Source organism: Pelophylax lessonae, assembly GCF_965119305.1.
Source record: "Pelophylax lessonae genome assembly, chromosome: 2".
Classification (NCBI taxonomy): domain Eukaryota; kingdom Metazoa; phylum Chordata; class Amphibia; order Anura; family Ranidae; genus Pelophylax; species Pelophylax lessonae.
This window is the reverse complement of record NC_138769.1, coordinates 410,954,483-410,972,199: the sequence shown is the minus strand read 5'-3', so window position 1 is coordinate 410,972,199 and position 17,717 is coordinate 410,954,483. Positions and strand designations below refer to the sequence as shown.

The following is a 17,717-nucleotide window of genomic DNA, read 5'->3' as shown; positions in this document are numbered from 1 at the left end:
TTATACTAGTGTTAGACAAATGGTTCTTATTAGCACTGAGCATGTATGGAAGAGAAGAAAAGAAAAACAAGAGTAAAGAGAACAGGTTTGCTGAGACACTGGAGGTAAAATGTTAATTGCCTTTTATTTTAATACTGGTTTCAACTCTTAGTGCCAGTGACCTGCAAGTCACTGTTCCAGCTGCCACTGGCAGTGAGGAGAGATTCTATATATTTATTTAAAATATGCTAACCTTAAACTGCCACAATTTCTAAATTCATATTAAGAAGCTAACTTTTAGGGACAGAGGAGGGTAAAAATAAGCTGCCAAAAACACTTCATATAAACAAAACAAAGGAACAAATTTGGTAAGAAACTGCTTTTAGGCCTTGCTCACATAGGCACTAGAAGCCTGCACAGCCTCAGGTAGTGTGTCACCTGGCCTTTAAACACTCCACAGCATTGGGAAGGATGAAAGCCATTGGGCCTGCATTGTCATACAGGCCAGGCAATGCAGGCAACATTCGTAGCAGCATGCCACAGGGTAAAGCAAAGGATTATTTGAGCTTTTACATACCCGAGCTGACCCTTTCACCCCTAAAGTCAGGGTGCTTGGCAAATTCTGTATGCCCCACTTTAAAGCAGACCTAAACCCATTAAAACAAAAAAAAAAAAAAAAACTTCCCTATGCCTGTTGCTGCCCTTTGCAAAAACAGCCAGCAAGACCCTTCAAGTACAAACTTAAGTGTCTTCCTCTGTGTAGCACTGCATCCTCAAAAAGGAGTGTGATCCCACCCCTGGCCACAAGCAAAACAAACCAAAATTAGGAAGCAGCAGGAGCTTGGTACACAGAGGGAGTCCAGTCCTGTCACCAAACAGGCATCACTAGGGTGTTCATGGCTGTTGCAGGCACAGGATAACAAGAGATGAGCAGTACGTTTGCCATGTTTTAATGAGTTTTTGTCCACCTTAAAGCTTGTACAAACAAGAGCTCAAGCAGCAAAGGTAGAGTGCATAATGCTATGGAGGTTGTCCAAACAGAGCTAGCACAAATGCTTAAGTAAATCTGACAATGCAGACACTAAAAATTAATCAAAGGATGTGTAGACCTGGAAATGTGCTGCATGTCTTTCAGTGGAAAGTGACAAACTGCACAAAAAAAAAAAAAAAAAAAAAAAAAAAAAAAACACACCAAAGCAGTATACTTAAGGCTTAATTCAATTTAGCATTTAAAGAACTATAAAAAAAATCTTTTATTTCTGTATGTTAGAAAGTCTTAAGTAGCAGCAACATAAAATTTCCTATGAAAATTTTTAGTGCGTGTTTGCTTTCATAACTCATTCACAAATCGCCTTTGCTTATTTTATACATATTTTGCACAATACAGCACAGTGTCTATTTAATTGTGAAACGCATTTCAGAGTAAATTACTGTAGACACGTGATAAGATTAAGCCATATATAAGTAAATTCTATTTATCAAGTTAAATAAAAATAAAAAAGATATTTAGACAAATCTTCTCCACATGGAAAAGCGTATAGTACACTGTGTACAGAGTAATAGGGAAGTGTACGTGGTAAAGGCTTAAAGCCAAAAAACATAGCCATGTCAAGTTTAAAAGATACCAGGTGGCGGGCTCTTTAATTCGTGGCACAAAACATGCCAGGTTCTACCATTTCACAGAGTCTTGGCAATACAGAACAAAACATGCAGGTTAGAAGTGAAGCAAAGCACTAGGTAATTCAGGGGCAGCAAATTCGAGTGTTGGCATAACAACACGTGCCCCCAAATTAAACAGAAAAGGAAGATATACTGAATAAACTGCAATTCATCTCAAGTCCAAAATGAATTTCATTTTTCAGAGGAATCCTTCCCTGCAGGACAGCATCCTGCAGATAGTAAAGAGGAATAGAGGTGGAAACAGCACAATGCAGGTACTAGATACAGAAAAGCAGAGAACGTACTAAAAACCACTTGTTAACAGCTGACATGCATTCACAAGCTCAGTGTTCAGTTTCAGACACGAGGGAAATGAGGAGTGAATGTCAGGAGGCAGGAATGGTAACTGCAGGGTTGATGATCCAGAGTGACCAGCTTACGCTCTCTCCTCTGTCCCTCCCAACTTTCAAGCTCATTCTTTTTCCTTTCCTGAACCTTCTTCTCTGGGTTTGGCGCCACCAAAGATTGCAGAGTTTGGATTGGCTACTTGATTGAGAGGAGTTGCAACCGTCCTTGGTTTAAGTTGAAGTCGTGGCCTCTGTGCTCTCTCTTCTGTGAACAAGAAAACCGGTCATAGCAGTTCAAACAGCTCCATTGCACAACCTTCAGTTAACTTAAAGATGGATGTCTTTATCTATAAAAAGGTATATATATTTGCCAACATTTTAGCAGAACTGGACCATAGACTAATCTTAGTGTCATATACTTGAACAGTTAGGCCCCTTTCACAAGGGCTTTCCGATCAGGTCCGCCTGTCAGTTTTTTTAGGCGGACCTGATCGGATGCTCCAAGCATCCCTATAGAGTGGCGGATGTCAGCGGTGACATGTCCGCTGACTCCCGACGCTATCCGATCCTGTCTGTGAAATCCAGATGGATGGAAACTCTTTCCATCCGTCTGGAGGATCAGATGAAAATGGACAGGCGGACCGTTTTCATCCAATCTCCCAGAGCGGGGATCTGAGAGGCCCGTCTTTGCAAAGTAAGCGGAGACGGATTCGTCATCCGCCTGCTCATTGGGGATCGGCGGATCGATCCCCACTGAGCAAAGCGGAAAACCCGTGTGAAAGAACCATTACAGATTACCCAGCATCTATTTTAAAATAGATGTATGCCCTTTGGTAGCAATCTGCACATCAGAGTTGAGATAATAGCGGAATTGTCAGGTACAGCTAAGTATAGTACAGTAAAACCTTGGATTGAGAGTAACTTGGTTTGAGAGCGATTTGCAAGACAAGCAAAATATTTTTCTAAATCTTGACTTGATGCTACTTGTATATCAAGAGATCACTTGTTTATCATGTCACAGCTGAGAATAAATGAGAAGAGAGGCGCCTCCAAGTGTAGCAATATGGTTATATTTAATAAAAGGTACAACATTTAGCATATAGGGGGTGTGGAGTTTTACCAGCGCTATGGGGTTTTCAACACATATAAAATCTTACGAGATGATGGTGTAAGCTGCCACCGATCTACCTCTGAGATAGTATGTAAGTGATAATGTGCAAGTGTTGTTGGTACCGGCGCTACCACAATGTTTAAATAATAATAAAAAAAAGTGGTAAAAAAAAGTGTACTGTGCGTTTAAAGTGATAAAGATATAAAATACCAAGACCAAGTATCGTAAAACAAATATCATAAAATTATGAAACCATAAAATCATGAAAAAGTGCACAGTGCGTTTTATTGAGGACCAAAATGCCACAATATAAAACCATAAGAATTGCTAGTGCTTTGGAAATGCAAATCAAACTGTGCCAGTGCACTGACCAAGTGTGCGGTAAGCGTTCCTGCCTAGTGGGGGACCACTGGCATAGCACCTCTCATACAAACTGCACGGTACTAAATGTTGAGCACTCAGTGCACTTTGATTTGCATTTCCGAAGCACTAGCACTTCTTATGGTTTTATATTGTGGCATTTTGGCCCTCATAGGTCCACAATAAAATGCACTGTGTCATGATTTTATGGTTTTATAATTTTATATTTGTTTTACGATACTTAGTATTGGTATTTTATGTCTTTATCACTTTAAACGCACAGTACACTTTATCACTTTTTTTTTTACTATTTTAACATTGTGGTAGCACCGGTACCAACAACACTTGCACATTATTACAACATTTAGCAACTCACATGGTTGATGATTAAAAGAGGCACATCTAAGTATACAGGCATCCGGGGTAAAGCTGTCTACATAGGCCATCCTCCGCACCGCAGTTGACGTCATTCCTTCGAGGCTGCGGTCCACAAGCGATTCAAGCCTCGTATTCGGATCGCTCTACTGCAGAGTAGTCTTCCCGGTTACGATTGCAGACTGACTGAGCCAGCGGTAAGGAGGATGGTCTATGTGGCCTGCTTTACCCCGAATGCCTGCATACTTAGATGTGCTTCTTTTAATCAACCAAGTTCCTAAATGTTGAACCTTTATTAAATGCACCCATATTGCTACACTTCGAGGCACCCCTCTTCTCTTTTATACTCTGTAGCTCTTGCTGGATTTTGCTTCTCATCCCCTTGTGGAGGCTGTCATTTGTGGATGGACATTTTATTGATACCGATCACATTGCTCTAATCTTTTTATATGGACTATAAACTGAAGTAATTATGACTAAATGGTTCTTACACTAATCATCTGAGTTTCCATTATTTATTATGGGGAAATTTGCTTTGATATAAGAGTTCTTTGGATTTCAAGCATGTTTCCGGAACAAATTATGCTCGCAATCCAAGGTTTTTTCTAATAAAGTCTTCCCCTACTTAATCCCCACTGAGGCCGGGTTCACACTGCTCTGACAGGGAAGTCGCACAATTTCCCATCGGACATTGCCGTGCGACTTCAGGTCCAACTTCAATGACCGGAATCAGAATTAGAACGGACTTTGAAAGGATTTGAAAGGATTGCGGCTTTGACCAAATAAAACAATTCCTTTGGCTCTGGATGGATGTTTACTTGATGGAATCCCACTGTTTACTTGATGGAATCCCCTTTGTTCTATTAAGTTATGTGCCCCAGGGTGTGTTCTTCATATAAAATACGTAAGTGTATACCTTATTTTCAGAACGCCGCTCACGTGACCGCCCGCAGCTGTTTTCCCCAATCTGAGAACTACAGCAGGAGGGGCTGAGAATCCCCAGCGGACATCAGCCAGAAGGAGGGAAGGAGAGCGGCGGGCCGAAGGGGCATTCTATAAAAAATATGTAGCTGTATACCTTTTTTCAAAGAACATACACTGAGGCACATAACAATGGAACAAAACAGGTATTATAGCAGCAGGAGGGGAGGGGTGGGCACTGACACTAGCCGACAGGCAGGGAGAGACAGGGGGATAATGGAAGCATGTAAACGGACCACAGTATCAGGGCTCAGCAGCCATGATAAAAATGGTCAGTTTACAGAGGGGATGGCAGCACTAGGCAGGATCAACCAGATATTTTAGATTAACCACTTTGCCGCTGCTCACTAGAGCTCTACTGCGGCAAAGTGGTTCGTTATTGTCTGGCGATCGTAGACCTAAGTCGCCAGACACTCCCCCTTCCCGTCGGCGGGGCCAGGGGAGGAGCAGCGGCGATCGCCGCTGCTCTTCCCCGATCGTCGGGGAATCGAGTCTGGAGATCCGCCTGCTTGTGTAAACAAAGCGGGCGGATCTCCTAAGTGACAGACAGGGACAGATTGCAGGGTTCAGCATAGTCAGTCACCTCCCCCCACACGTCAGTAAGCACCAGGCATACATTAACCCCTCCCTCTCTCCAATAAAATTAACCTCTTCCCTGCCAGTGTCATTTTTATAGCACTGATTACTGTAGTAATGTCACTGGTAATCCCAAAAGTGTCAAAAATGTCAGTCAAGGGTCCGATCTGTCCGCCGCAATGTCGCAGTCCAGCAAAAAAAAAAAAAAAAAAAACAAAAACAAAAAAAAAAAAAACGCAGATCGCTGCCATTACTCGTTAAAAATAAAAAAAAATAAAAAAAACACCAAAAACGACAAATCTTTACCTTAGTTAGTAAACGCAAAAACTTTTGCGCAAACCAATCAAAATACGCTTATTGCGATTTTTTTTTACCAAAAATATGTAGCAGAAAACAAATTGGCCTAAAATGATAAAAAATATTGATTTTTACATTTTTTTGGGGGGGGGGGGGGGGGATTTCATATAAAAATGTGAAAAATATTGTTATTTTCTCAAAATTGTCGCTCATTTTTGGTTTATAGTGCAAAAAGTAAAAATAGCACAGGTGATCAAATATCACCAAAAGAAAGCTCTGTTTGTGGGGAAAAAAAGGTCGTCAATTTCGCTTGGGTACGGCATTGCATGACCGCGCAATTGTCAGTTAAAGTCGCACAGTGCCGAATCGCAAAAAGTGGCCCAGACGTAAGACCGCAAAATCCTCCGGTGGTAAAGTGGTTAAAGAAAGGGCCAAATTACACAGCACATGCACTGTGCTGTTATTTAGGCTTTAAGAAACCGGATGAATTAAATTTTTTTTTTTTTAGGGTAACAACTACTTTATCCAGCAAAATGACCAGTAGGTTCTCAAATATAAAAAGGAACAACTCGTCATACTAGTGACATAGGAAAATTAGAAAAAATTAGTCCACTAACACACTGGGGTTGATTTACTGAAACTGGAGAGTGCAAAACCCGGTGCAGTTGTGCATGGTAGCCAGCTTCCAACTTGTTAACCTAAGCATTGACAAAAAATAAAAAAAAGCCTTGACGCTTATTGGTTTCCATGTACAGCTGCACCAGATTTCGCTCTCGCCAGTTTTGGTATATTAAACCCTTTGTGTAATCCCACAAAATAGGTTTGGACAGCTTTCCCAACAGAAATCCCCCCCCCCCCTCAAGATATATAGTGGGTATAGAACAGAATCCCCCCCCCCCCTTTAAAATAACCACATTTTGTTGCTTTGCAACCTGAAATGAAGACTGACACGGTTTTTGTTTTATCCAGCTGTATTTACTCAGTGCAACCTTAAACATCCAAGGTAAAGACAGAACACCATGTAAAAAAAATAAATAAATTAAAAAACTGAAAAGTTGGAAAGGATCACCCCTGCCAGCATTTTGTTGAACCACCTTTTGCTTTAATTACAGCCTTTAGTCTGTTGGGATATGAGTCTACTAACTGTGCACATCTAGGCTTTGCAGTATTTACCCACTCTTTGCAGAACTGCTAAAGATCAGTTAAGTTTGATGGTGACCGTTTTTGGACTGCAGTCTTCAAGTGGTGCCACAGTTTTTTAATGGGATTTCATTCTGGGCTCTGACTAGGCCATGCAAGGACATTCACCTTTTGTTTTCCCCTTCAACCACTGTGTGGTCATGTTTGCTGTGTGCTTTGAGTCATTGTCATGTTGGAAGGTAAACCTTCTTCCCATTGACAATTTTCTGGGGCAGCAGATTTTCCTCAAGAATTCAATGGTATTTTGCCCCATCCAATTTCTCTTCTATCCTGACAAAAGCTCCAATCCCTGCTGCGGAGAAACACTCCCATAACAGGATATTACCACCTCCATGCTTTACTGTAGTAACGGTGTTATTTGGATGGTGAGCTGTATTGGATTTTCACCAGACATATCGTTTGGTGTTGAGGCCAAAAGTCAATTTTAGTCTCATCTGACCAGAACAATTTTTTACATGTGGCCTCAGAAACAAGGTGTTTTGGCAAAGCTCAGTCGTGAATGCATGTAGCCGTTCTTGAGTGGCTTTTTTCTTGCAACCCTCCCATACAAGCCACATTTATGGAGAATTTAATTTGTGATATTGTTGACCCTGAAACTGCTTCAGAGTTACTGTAGGCCTCTCTGACCAGTTTCCTCCTGGCTCTTTCATCCAGTTTGGAGCGACGTCCTGATCCGTGTTGTACCAATAACCTTCCACTTAATATACTTAACTGTGCTTCTAGGCATTGATATAGCCTTTGAATATTTTGAACAGTGCCTTGCCACTCATAGTTGGTTTGCTTCAGTTGCACTACCAGGGATTTAAATGCTCCAGGAAAGATCTTTTCATGCTGAGCTAATCAAAATGACCACAGCTGAAAATCAAATGGCTGTGTGTGCGCCATTGAGAAAGGGTTTAGCTACACCCGATTGAGTCCAAATAATTTTTTAGGAAGGGGTGATCCTTTTTCCAACTCAGCAATTTGGTTTTTGATTTTTTTCTGACATATTATACCTTTCACTTGGATGTTATAAGTTGCACTGAGTAAATACAGCTGGATAAAACAAAAACTGTGCGTCTTCATTTCAGGCTGCAAAGTAACAAAATGTGATTTAAAGGGGAGGGATTATATTCTATACCCACTATAGCAATTTTCATTGTCTAAATGTTAAGAGCAGCCATCAACCTCCATTACAAGCTACTGTAATGTGGCATCAATCTGGGTAAAGGACCAGTGTAGGGTTAAAATGTATTTTAGAATTACACAGATCCATTCTGAGGTGTAAGGTTTCCAAAAAAGGTTTGTAACAGAACTGAAGCATTCTGTCTCATTTAGGACAGAGCGCATATTGCCATCTACTGGACAACACAGTGTTAAATACACAATGTGTACCGCATTTCAGTCATAAAATGCAGGCCAAGGTATCGGAATATTTTCTGCACAATTGAACAGATACTTTTTTTTCGTGTCCTGTACAATTCATAAAAACGCAGGATGCTATGAGAAACCTGTAGTACCTGTCAAGAGAATTCTCTTTAAAACAGCAGATAATTTGCGATGGGTAAAGAGACTGTTCTAGTGACCAACAGCTCATGTGACTGGCTCTTACCAGCTTTTGTTTTCTATTCATCAATTTTAATGGGGCTTTGCAGTCGCTATGCTCACTTAATAAGGAGCAGTAGGACCACAGTAATACCATATTGTTGCTTTACAAATGGGCCTCTTATTAGGAACACAGTTGTTCAAATAGAGATCTTTCCAACCTTCTGAGGGTTCTCTGAAGTCCACGGAACCACCACGTGGGGGTGGTGGTGCATCTCTGTAGCGGCCAGCTGCAGCAGGTGGAGGCCCTCGTCTCTCACCAGGCCCACCACCAGGTCCACCGCGACCTCCTCTACCTCTACTGCCTAAAAAGTCATCATCCTTAAAACCTAAACCAAAAATAAGAAAAACACGAAAGAAATCAATTCTAGCCAGTTAAAGCTTCACAATTCAATGTGGACACCAGCTTGTAGAAAACATACAAAGCTACTGCTGTCAAAAAATAAATAAAAAATTAAGATTAGCTTTTCAAAAAACATACATACAAGACTTTTCTTTTCACATTTCCAGAATAAAAAGCATGTTGTATTACTTTCTACAATCAGTAAGAACTACAAAAAGAGAAAAAAAACATGTTGAAATCTAGCAAGCTTTCATCAAAGAATGGTTCAAATTGCATTAACCACTTGCCGACCAGTCGCTGTAGGTCTACTGCGGCAGGTAGGCTCTGTCCCGCGAAACAACGTACATGTACGTCATTTTGTGGGACCGCTAGTGGGGGCGCGCGCACGTGCCGATTGGCTACAGGGGGAGCTAATCAGCGAGTCTGGCGGCTGCGATGTCCGCCGGGCACCAGCGATAGCTCCCCCAGTGGAGACAGAACGGTGGTCTGCCGTTGTAAACAGCAGACCGCTGTTCTGTCAGTAATGAACACAGGGATCCTGTGTTCCTTCTATTTTGGAACACATGGTTTCTGTGTTAACTCAAGCAGGCCCACCCCCCACACAGTTAGAAAACACCCCCTAGGAAAACATTTAACCCTTTGACCGCCCCTGGTGTTCACCCCTTCCCTGCCAGTGTCATTATTACAGTAACAGCATATATTTAGCACTGATTACTGTAGTAATGTCACTGGTCCCCCCCAAAAGTGTCAAAAATGTTAACTGGGTGTCTGATCTGTCCGCCGCAATGTCGTAGTCCCGCAAAAAAAAAAAAAAAAGAAAAAGCTGATCACCGCCATTACTAGTAAAAAAATGACAACAATTTACCCTAGTTTGTAGATGCTATACCTTTTGCCCAACCAGTCAATATACACTTACTGGGATATTTTTTTTTACCAAAAATATGTAGCAGAATACATATTGGCCTAAAATGATGAAAAAAAATAGAATTTTTGTAAAATCTTACTGTAAAATTCTTTTCTCCGAGTCCTCTCACAGTCGTCGCAGCTCTGAATTCATTACGATTGGGTAATGGCTGTGCACTCTAGGAGTAAGCTAGGCAGTTATTAAACAGTTAACAATAGGTTTTTTAACCAGACACACCTCTAGGGGGATGTCCCAGACATTATCCCCCAGCTACTTCCTGTATCTCATCAGTTTGGCAGCAGTACAACTAGGAAAACAACCCCATATCTATAAAAATAGACACCAGAGGGGCGGGGGCGACGACTGTCAGAGGACTCAAGAGAAAAAATAAGGTAAGATTTTACAAAAGTTCTATTTTCTCTTACGTCCTCTGACAGTCGTCGCTGCTCTTAATTCATTACGATTGGGATGTTCCAAAGCAGTACAAAGGTGTGAGGGGTGGGGAAAAAACGCAACCATCAAGAGGTAACGAAGGCCACCCCCAGGCAAAAAACATTGCCCTTAAAGGAACTGGAAAAAACCAGGACCACAAAAAAAAAAAAAAAAAAAAAAAAATCAAAGAAGAGCCAAAAACACTCAAAACAACTGCCGCACTTAAAACTTTGCGGCCAAAAGAGGATCCGAGGATGCCAAAACATCAAGTTTGTAAAACTTTTAAAGGTGTGCACAGACGACCAAGTCACCGCCGTACACACCTGAGCCACAGAAGCCTGATGGCGAAAAGCCCCAGAGGCACTGATGACCTGAGTGGAATAAGCCTTTAAAAAGGGAAAGGAGGAACCTGACCCCTAACGGAATAAGCCTGAACCACATTCTGTCTGATCCATTTTAAAATGGTCGCTGCGGTCGCAGCAAAGCCCTTCTGAGGTCCCTCAGGAAGAACAAACAAGGAATCAGACTTTCTGATAGACTCCGTGGCAGATAGGTAAAACCTAATAACTTCTTTAGGATGCTTTAGGTTTGCAGAGTGAAGGCAGAACATCATCTTCAGTAAGGTGGAAGGAAGAGACCACCTTGGGTAAAAACGACTGGTTTAGTCGCAAGACAAGGCTGCTATCCCGGACACCCCGCAAGCAGATGCGATAGCCACAAAGAAGGCAACCTTCCGGGATAAAACAGGCAGAGGAACATTACTGATGTTCTCAAAAGGATATCGTTGCAAAACTGACAACACCAAATTCAAGTCCAAAGGAAGCACCGGAGCCTTCCTTGGGTGAGCCAAATGACGGACCCCCTGAATGAAAGTGCGAATCAACGGAATGGTCGCCAGGGGGCGCTGGAAAAAGACGGCCAAAGCCGACAACTGGCCCCTAATCGTGGTCAGCGCTAAACGCTGATCTACCCCTTCCAGCAGGAAGGCCAAGACTTTCGCTACTGAGAAGGCACGCGGGTGAAGACCCCGCAAATCACACCAGGTAAAATAAGCTTTCCCGGTGCGATAATTCTTCCTGGAAACTGCTGTCCGAGCCTTCAGTAATGCAGGAATGACTGCATTCGGAAGACCCCTATACCTCAAGACGTGGCTTATGACAGCCACTCCGTTAAAGCCAGTGACTGTAAAGCAGGATGGAAGAGACAGAAGATCGGCTCACGATGGTAGCCGCCAAGGAGGTTCGATGGCCATTTGTATGATGTCTGCGTACCACGACCGACGTGGCCAGTCTGGGGCCACAAGAACCACGAGATTTGTACCGACGCCACGCGGCGAAGGAACCTGGATAACAGTTGAATCGGAGGGAAGGCATACTGATGCCAAGGAATCACCAACGGGTCCCTGGCGTCCGCCAGAGGATCGCGCGTTCTAGACACAATCCAATATTAGTTTGTTGTTCAGACGGGACACAAACAGATCCACATCCGGAATTCCCCACCGCCTAGATACACAGGAGTTGGAACACTCCTGGATTTAGGGACCAATCTCCCCGGTCCCGGTGGCTCAAGTAGTACGCCTGCCAATTCTCCACTCCCGGAATGTGAACGGCAGAAATTGCCGGAACATGCGTTACGGCCCAACTTGAATCTCTATCACCTCCAAGGACGCCCGGTGTACTTCTGGCACCCCCTAGGTGATTGATGTAAGCCACTGCCGTGACGCTGTCCGTCTGCACTCGGACTGGACAGCCCCGAAAGTTAGGATGTCCACCGGAACAAGCAAAGCTTTATCGCTCGAAGTTCCAACACGTGTATTGGGAGTGAGGCCTCCCCATGGACCACCGACCTTGGGCAGACAACTTGCCCAGCCCAGCCCAAAAGGCTGGCATCCGTGGTTAACACTTACCATAACAGAGGCCGGAATGACCGGCCCTGAGTCAAGGCTTGCGATTGGAGCCACCACAAGAGGTCAAGTCTCACTTGACGACAGAGAAATTCTCATGTCCAAGGACTGAGGAGTCTTGTCCCGTCTGGCCAAGATCTATGCTTGAAGAGATCTGGCGTGAAATTGAGCAAACAGAACGGCCTCAAAGGCCGACACCATCCTACCCAGCGACCGCATACAGGTCCGCAGGGAGGAGAGATCCTTGTCTCTGAGGGACTTGATCTCCCGAGCCTGGGCAGAGTCCAGGACCATGCCCAGATACTGAATACGCACTGACGGGGTCAGTGTCGATTTTTGGAAGTTCATTGTCCACCCAAATTCCCGAAGGTATTTGGATTGTCACTGACAGATCCTGCGACCGGGTTGCAGCTTAGCTGGACCTTAACAGGAGGTCATCCCGATAACCAAGGACGGCAATCCCCTTTAAACGCATTAAGCTAATACAGGGGCCAAAACTGTGGTGAAGACTCTGGGAGCCGAGGCGAGGCCGAAGGGCAACGCCACAAACTGAAAATGCCTCCACGCTACTGTGAAGCGGAGATATCTCTGGTGACCCTTGAAAATAGGGATGTGGAAATAGGCATCCTTCAAGTCGATGGAGACTAGAAAGTCCCCTGACTAAATGACACTGCTACGGATCCGATAGATTCCATTCGGAACTTCTGCACCCGCACCTAGCGGGGTAGTGACTTCAGATCCAGAATAGGACGCACTTTCCCCTCTTTACTGGGGACAGTGAATAGGTTGGAGTAAAAACCCCTAAACCTGTCCTGCACAGGTACTGGTATAATGACTCCCTGGGCGAGCATGTCTTGCACCGCCCCCCCCGGAGGTCTTCGAGGCAGTCTGGCAACCACCTGAGTTTTGATAGAAAGAACCTATCTGCAGGGAAGGACCGAAAACTCGATCTTGTATCCCGAGCGAAGCAGCTCGTGAACCCACCTATCTGGAATCTCGGACAACCAAGGTTCCTGGAACCACTCAGACGTCCCCTCACCCCAGCTAAGGTTGAGGGTGTTCCTTCACGAAGAGATGGATTGTGTCACCGAACCAAGTGAACTGGTCTTGGGTTTGCCTGACCACAGTGCTTGAAACAGAATAATCTGCTCCACAGTCAGGCACCTCGTCAGCTAGGCCATACGAGCTAGACTGACCACCTGGGGTTTAATGGTCCCCTTATACTGCTCCCCGACGGCGCGAAAAGACCCCCATAGAACCTCGAAGGAAGGTCCCCGCCTGTTACGGGGAGGTTTATCCATCGCGGCCTGGGGTAGAAGAGTACTCTTACCCATAACCATGTCACCTGGAGTGTCCCCAAGAGACCAACTCCAACATACAGCAATAAGCGTGGTCCAACAACTTTTAAACCCATTACCAAAAGCCAACACAGGCTTCAGCAAGGAACCCGCTACCAGATAGATGTGGCGGGAAAGTGTCTCCACCCGCCTATCCGCCGGGTCTTGAAACACCGGGGAATCCTCCACAGGCATTAAAGTCGCTTAGTTTAACCTGGACACAGTGTAATCCACCTTAGGAGCCACAGTCCAGCGAGAATCCCCCGGATCCGCAAAGGGATAACGGTACTAAAATCTCTTGGGCACCACAAACATATGTTTGATACGGCGCCATTGGTCATTGACTGTTTTGTGAAAATCCTCGGGACAAGGAAAAACCTGACCCGATTTTATGGGCTTTGCGTGTCCCAAAGGAAACACGCTTACCCGACAGGTGGGGCTCATCATCCAAATCTTTTGTTTCCTTAACAGAGCTGATAAGCACGTCCACCGCAGCGCGGTCCCACGCCGATCCAGAGGACGAATCCTCCACATCCGACGGAGAGGACAGGGACCCCCCAGGGGGGATGTTGTCCGTGGCAACCAAATCTGGCTCTGAATCAGAAGACAGAGGGCATAGGTCGCTTTTTAGAAAACCCGGTCAAACATCAGCAAATCCACTTTTGACGCTAAAGTCGCAAGTGCAGCAGATAGAGAGGCTATGGAAGCGGATTCAGGAGCATCTGAACCACCCATCAGGCCTGTGGGGAATTTGCTATCCTGGGACTCCATAATAGCAATACACAAATTTAGTGACGCTGGCCTTTTAAAAAAAAAAAAAAAAAAAAAAAAAAAAAAAAAATCGGCGATTCCCGCTGCCCCCACCGCAAAACTGTACCGCAAATGGAGACCTTGTCCCTTGCTACAGGAATCTGTAAAAATGAGTGCTAGCAGGATTCCAGGCCAGAGAAACTAGTAAAAAGACCCCCATAGTGTGCTCTACCTGCCCGCGCTGCTGAGGATCTGAAGGGAAGAAGGAGGAAGTGACCGCACGCCCCTAGATGCAAAACCAGCCCTGAGCCACAAGAAAAATGGTTGCCAATAGAAGTCAATGGGGAGAAAAGCCCTATGAAAATGGCCACTGCCCACAAAGGACATCATGCCCACACTAAAGATGGTGCCCGATCGGCGCCAAAGGATGACAGAAAATGGCTGCTGCTCACACTATGAGGCTGAACAGCCTGCCCACACCCAAAATGGCGGCCACGCGGAATAGCGCTAATTGCGGCCCCAAAACACCATGCACTGGCCTCCACAAGCACCCCTGGGACATAGGAGACCCCCCAAACCACGGTCAAACCGCGACAGCGCCCTCGCAGGGACGGGGGAAGGGACACACAGGAGCCGCCCCTACAGCCATGAGGGGGATGGTACATAGAACCCATACCTGAACTGTCATCCCCAAACAGAGGGCCCACATACACACCCCAACAAACATGGTCCATAGACAGAGGGGTAGTCATGGTACTTACCGGTCCAGCGAACGTGGGCACCGCTCTGCAACAGGAAACCTCCTACCCTGAGTAGGGGTTGCCGTCAGCCGAAGGTGATGCTAGCAACACGCGGGCTTACCGCAGTTGAGACATCCCAGCGAAGATAGCAACTTCGCAGGCTCATCTGACGCCAGGGACACTGGCGTTTGCGAGGCCTGGGCGTACCAATAACCTGCTAACGCTCGATGGCAGGCTGGGAGTCCGTAGGGTTCTAAAACAACCAGTGCAAGGCCCAGCTCTGCAAACGCTGTAGTCTTCTAAAGTCTGACTAACTAAGCGAAGGAGAAAATAAAACTTTTTTTTTTTTTTTTTTTTTTTAAAAAAAGAAACTTTTTTTAGAGAGGAAACCTAAAAAGAAGAAAAAAGCTGAGACCCAAGTCTCAGCCAGGGAAACCCAGCCTACTGCTGAGCTAGGCCACAGAAAACTGATAAGATACAGGAAGTAGCTGGGGGATAAGGTCTGTGGGACAGCCCCCTAGAGGTGTGTCTGGTTAAAAAACCTGTTATTAACTGTTTAATAACTGCCTAGCTTACTCCTAGAGTGTACAGCCATTATCCAATTGTAATGAATTAAGAGCGGCGACGACTGTCAGGACAGAAAAGAAAATGTGATTTTTAATTTTTTTTTTATTGGGAAAGTTTTAGTTAAAAGCGTTGCACGATCACGCAATTGTCAGTTAAAAGTAACGCAGTGCCAGATCGCAAAAAATGGCCTGGTCATTAAGGGGGTAAAACCTTCTTGTCAAGAAGTGGTTAAACATAACCTCAAAGTAGTAGGGGCAATAAAACCCAGAAACAAAAACAGGTAAAAACCAGTTTAAAGTTGAAGTCCAGGATAGCTAAAAAAATAAAATACATTTTAAAGTACAGCTAAGCCAACTCAACCCCTTCTAAAAACAACAGAATCAATCTATTGGTTGCAATATGATGGAATTGTGTCTTTTTTCAACCAGACTAAAAATCTGCTGTCCGTTTATTTTTGAAGGCAGGAAGAAATCACAGACTTTAGAGAAAACATAAAATACATTCTACTGGAGGTACCTTACTTCACACTTACTGGCAGGTGCCCTATTTTGCAAACCCTTTGGAGTTAGGTCAGGGACCTCCTCCACCAGCTTTTGGAGGTTGACATCCCCCTCCTCCCAAAAACATACCTTTTAGGACTTATGCCTTGTACACACGCATCGATAGTTGGCCGTGAATTTTTGGCCAACGTCCGATCGGCCGATTTTCGGCTTGTTAGTATGATGCTTTCGACAACCGACTGACTTTTCGGCCGAACAAAATCTGGTGTGCATGCTATAAAATTTTTGTTGGCCGTCAACAGAACGGACGATTTTCCGTCAGTCAGTACAGATTTCGGCAGACAAAAATTAGATGAGCAAGACTGGGCATGCTCAAAGAAAAAACACACGGAAAGTAAACCAGCACATGACATCACTTCTGAAGTTGGTTTTTGTTGGCTGAGAAAATTTGTGTGCAGCCTAGAGCACATTTCAACCAACACAACAACACTGGACAAAAGACGGCCGATTGGTCGGCCGATAATCGTTGCGTGTGTACGAGGCTTTATACACACACATTATATTATATACATACATACATATATACACACACACACACACAGTACAGACCAAAAGTTTGGAGACACCTCATTCAAAGAGTTTTTTTTTTTTATTTTCATGACTATGAAAATTGTAGAGTCACACTTCAAGAGGTAGTCACCTGAAATGGTCTTCCAACAGTCTTGAAGGAGTTCCCAGAGATGCTTAGCACTTGTTGGCCCTTTTGCCTTCACTCCAGCTCACCCCAAACCATCTCGATTGGGTTCAGGTCCGGTGACTGGAGGCCAGGTCATCTGGCGCAGCACCCCATCACTCTCCTTGGTCAAATAGCCATTACACAGCCTGGAGGTGTGTTTGGGGTCATTGTCCTGTTGAAAAATAAATGATGGTCCAACTAAACGCAAACCGGATGGAATAGCATGCCGCTGCAAGATGCTGTGGTAGCCATGCTGGTTCAGTATGCCTTCATTTTTGAATAAATCCCATACAGTGTCACCAGCAAAGCACCCCCACACCATCACACCTCCTCCATGCTTCATGGTGGGAACCAGGCATGTAGAGTCCATCCGTTCACCTTTTCTGCGTCACACAAAGACACGGTGGTTGGAACCAAAGATCTCAAATTTGGACTCATCAGACCAAAGCACAGATTTGCACTGGTCTAATGTCCATTTCTTGTGTACTTTAGCCCAAACAAGTCTCTTCTGCTTGTTGCCTTTCTTTAGCAGTGGTTTCCTAGCAGATATTCTACCACGAAGGCCTGATTCACACAGTCTCCTCTTAACAGTTCTAGAGATGTGTCTGCTGCTAGAACCCCGTGTGCCATTGACCTGGTCTCTAATCTGAGCTGCTGTTAACCTGCGATTTCTGAGGCTGGTGACTCGGATGAACTTATCCTCCGCAGCAGAGGTGACTCTTGGTCTTCCTTTCCTGGGGCGGTCCGCATGCGAGCCAGTTTCTTTGTAGCGCTTGATGGTTTTTGTGACTGCACTTGGGGACAATTTCAAAGTTTTCCCAATTTTTCAGACTGACTGACCTTCATTTCCTAAAGTAATAATGGCCACCGTTTTCCTGTACTTAGCTGCTTTTTTCTTGCCATAATACAAATTCTAACAGTCTATTCAGTAGGACTATCAGCTGTGTATCCACCTGACTTCTGCACAACACAACTGATGGTCCCAACCCCATTTATAAGGCAAGAAATCACACTTATAAAACCTGACAGGGCACAC

The 17,717-nt window shown here is 44.6% G+C and overlaps 1 protein-coding gene across 1 annotated transcript in view; it reads right to left on the bottom strand.

The window, feature by feature from the left end:
• Positions 1–1,587: 1,587 nt before the first annotated feature.
• The window catches only part of EIF4H (eukaryotic translation initiation factor 4H), a 60,796-nt gene continuing 44,666 nt past the window's right edge, over positions 1,588–17,717 (bottom strand). Inside the window, exons 6-7 of the mRNA XM_082246193.1 lie at positions 8,631–8,798; positions 1,588–2,250 (exon numbers count right to left, since the gene is read on the bottom strand). Of these exons, the coding sequence (XP_082102319.1) occupies positions 2,111–2,250; positions 8,631–8,798 (308 nt within the window). The 3' untranslated portion in view covers positions 1,588–2,110. The remainder of the gene's footprint in view (positions 2,251–8,630; positions 8,799–17,717) is intronic.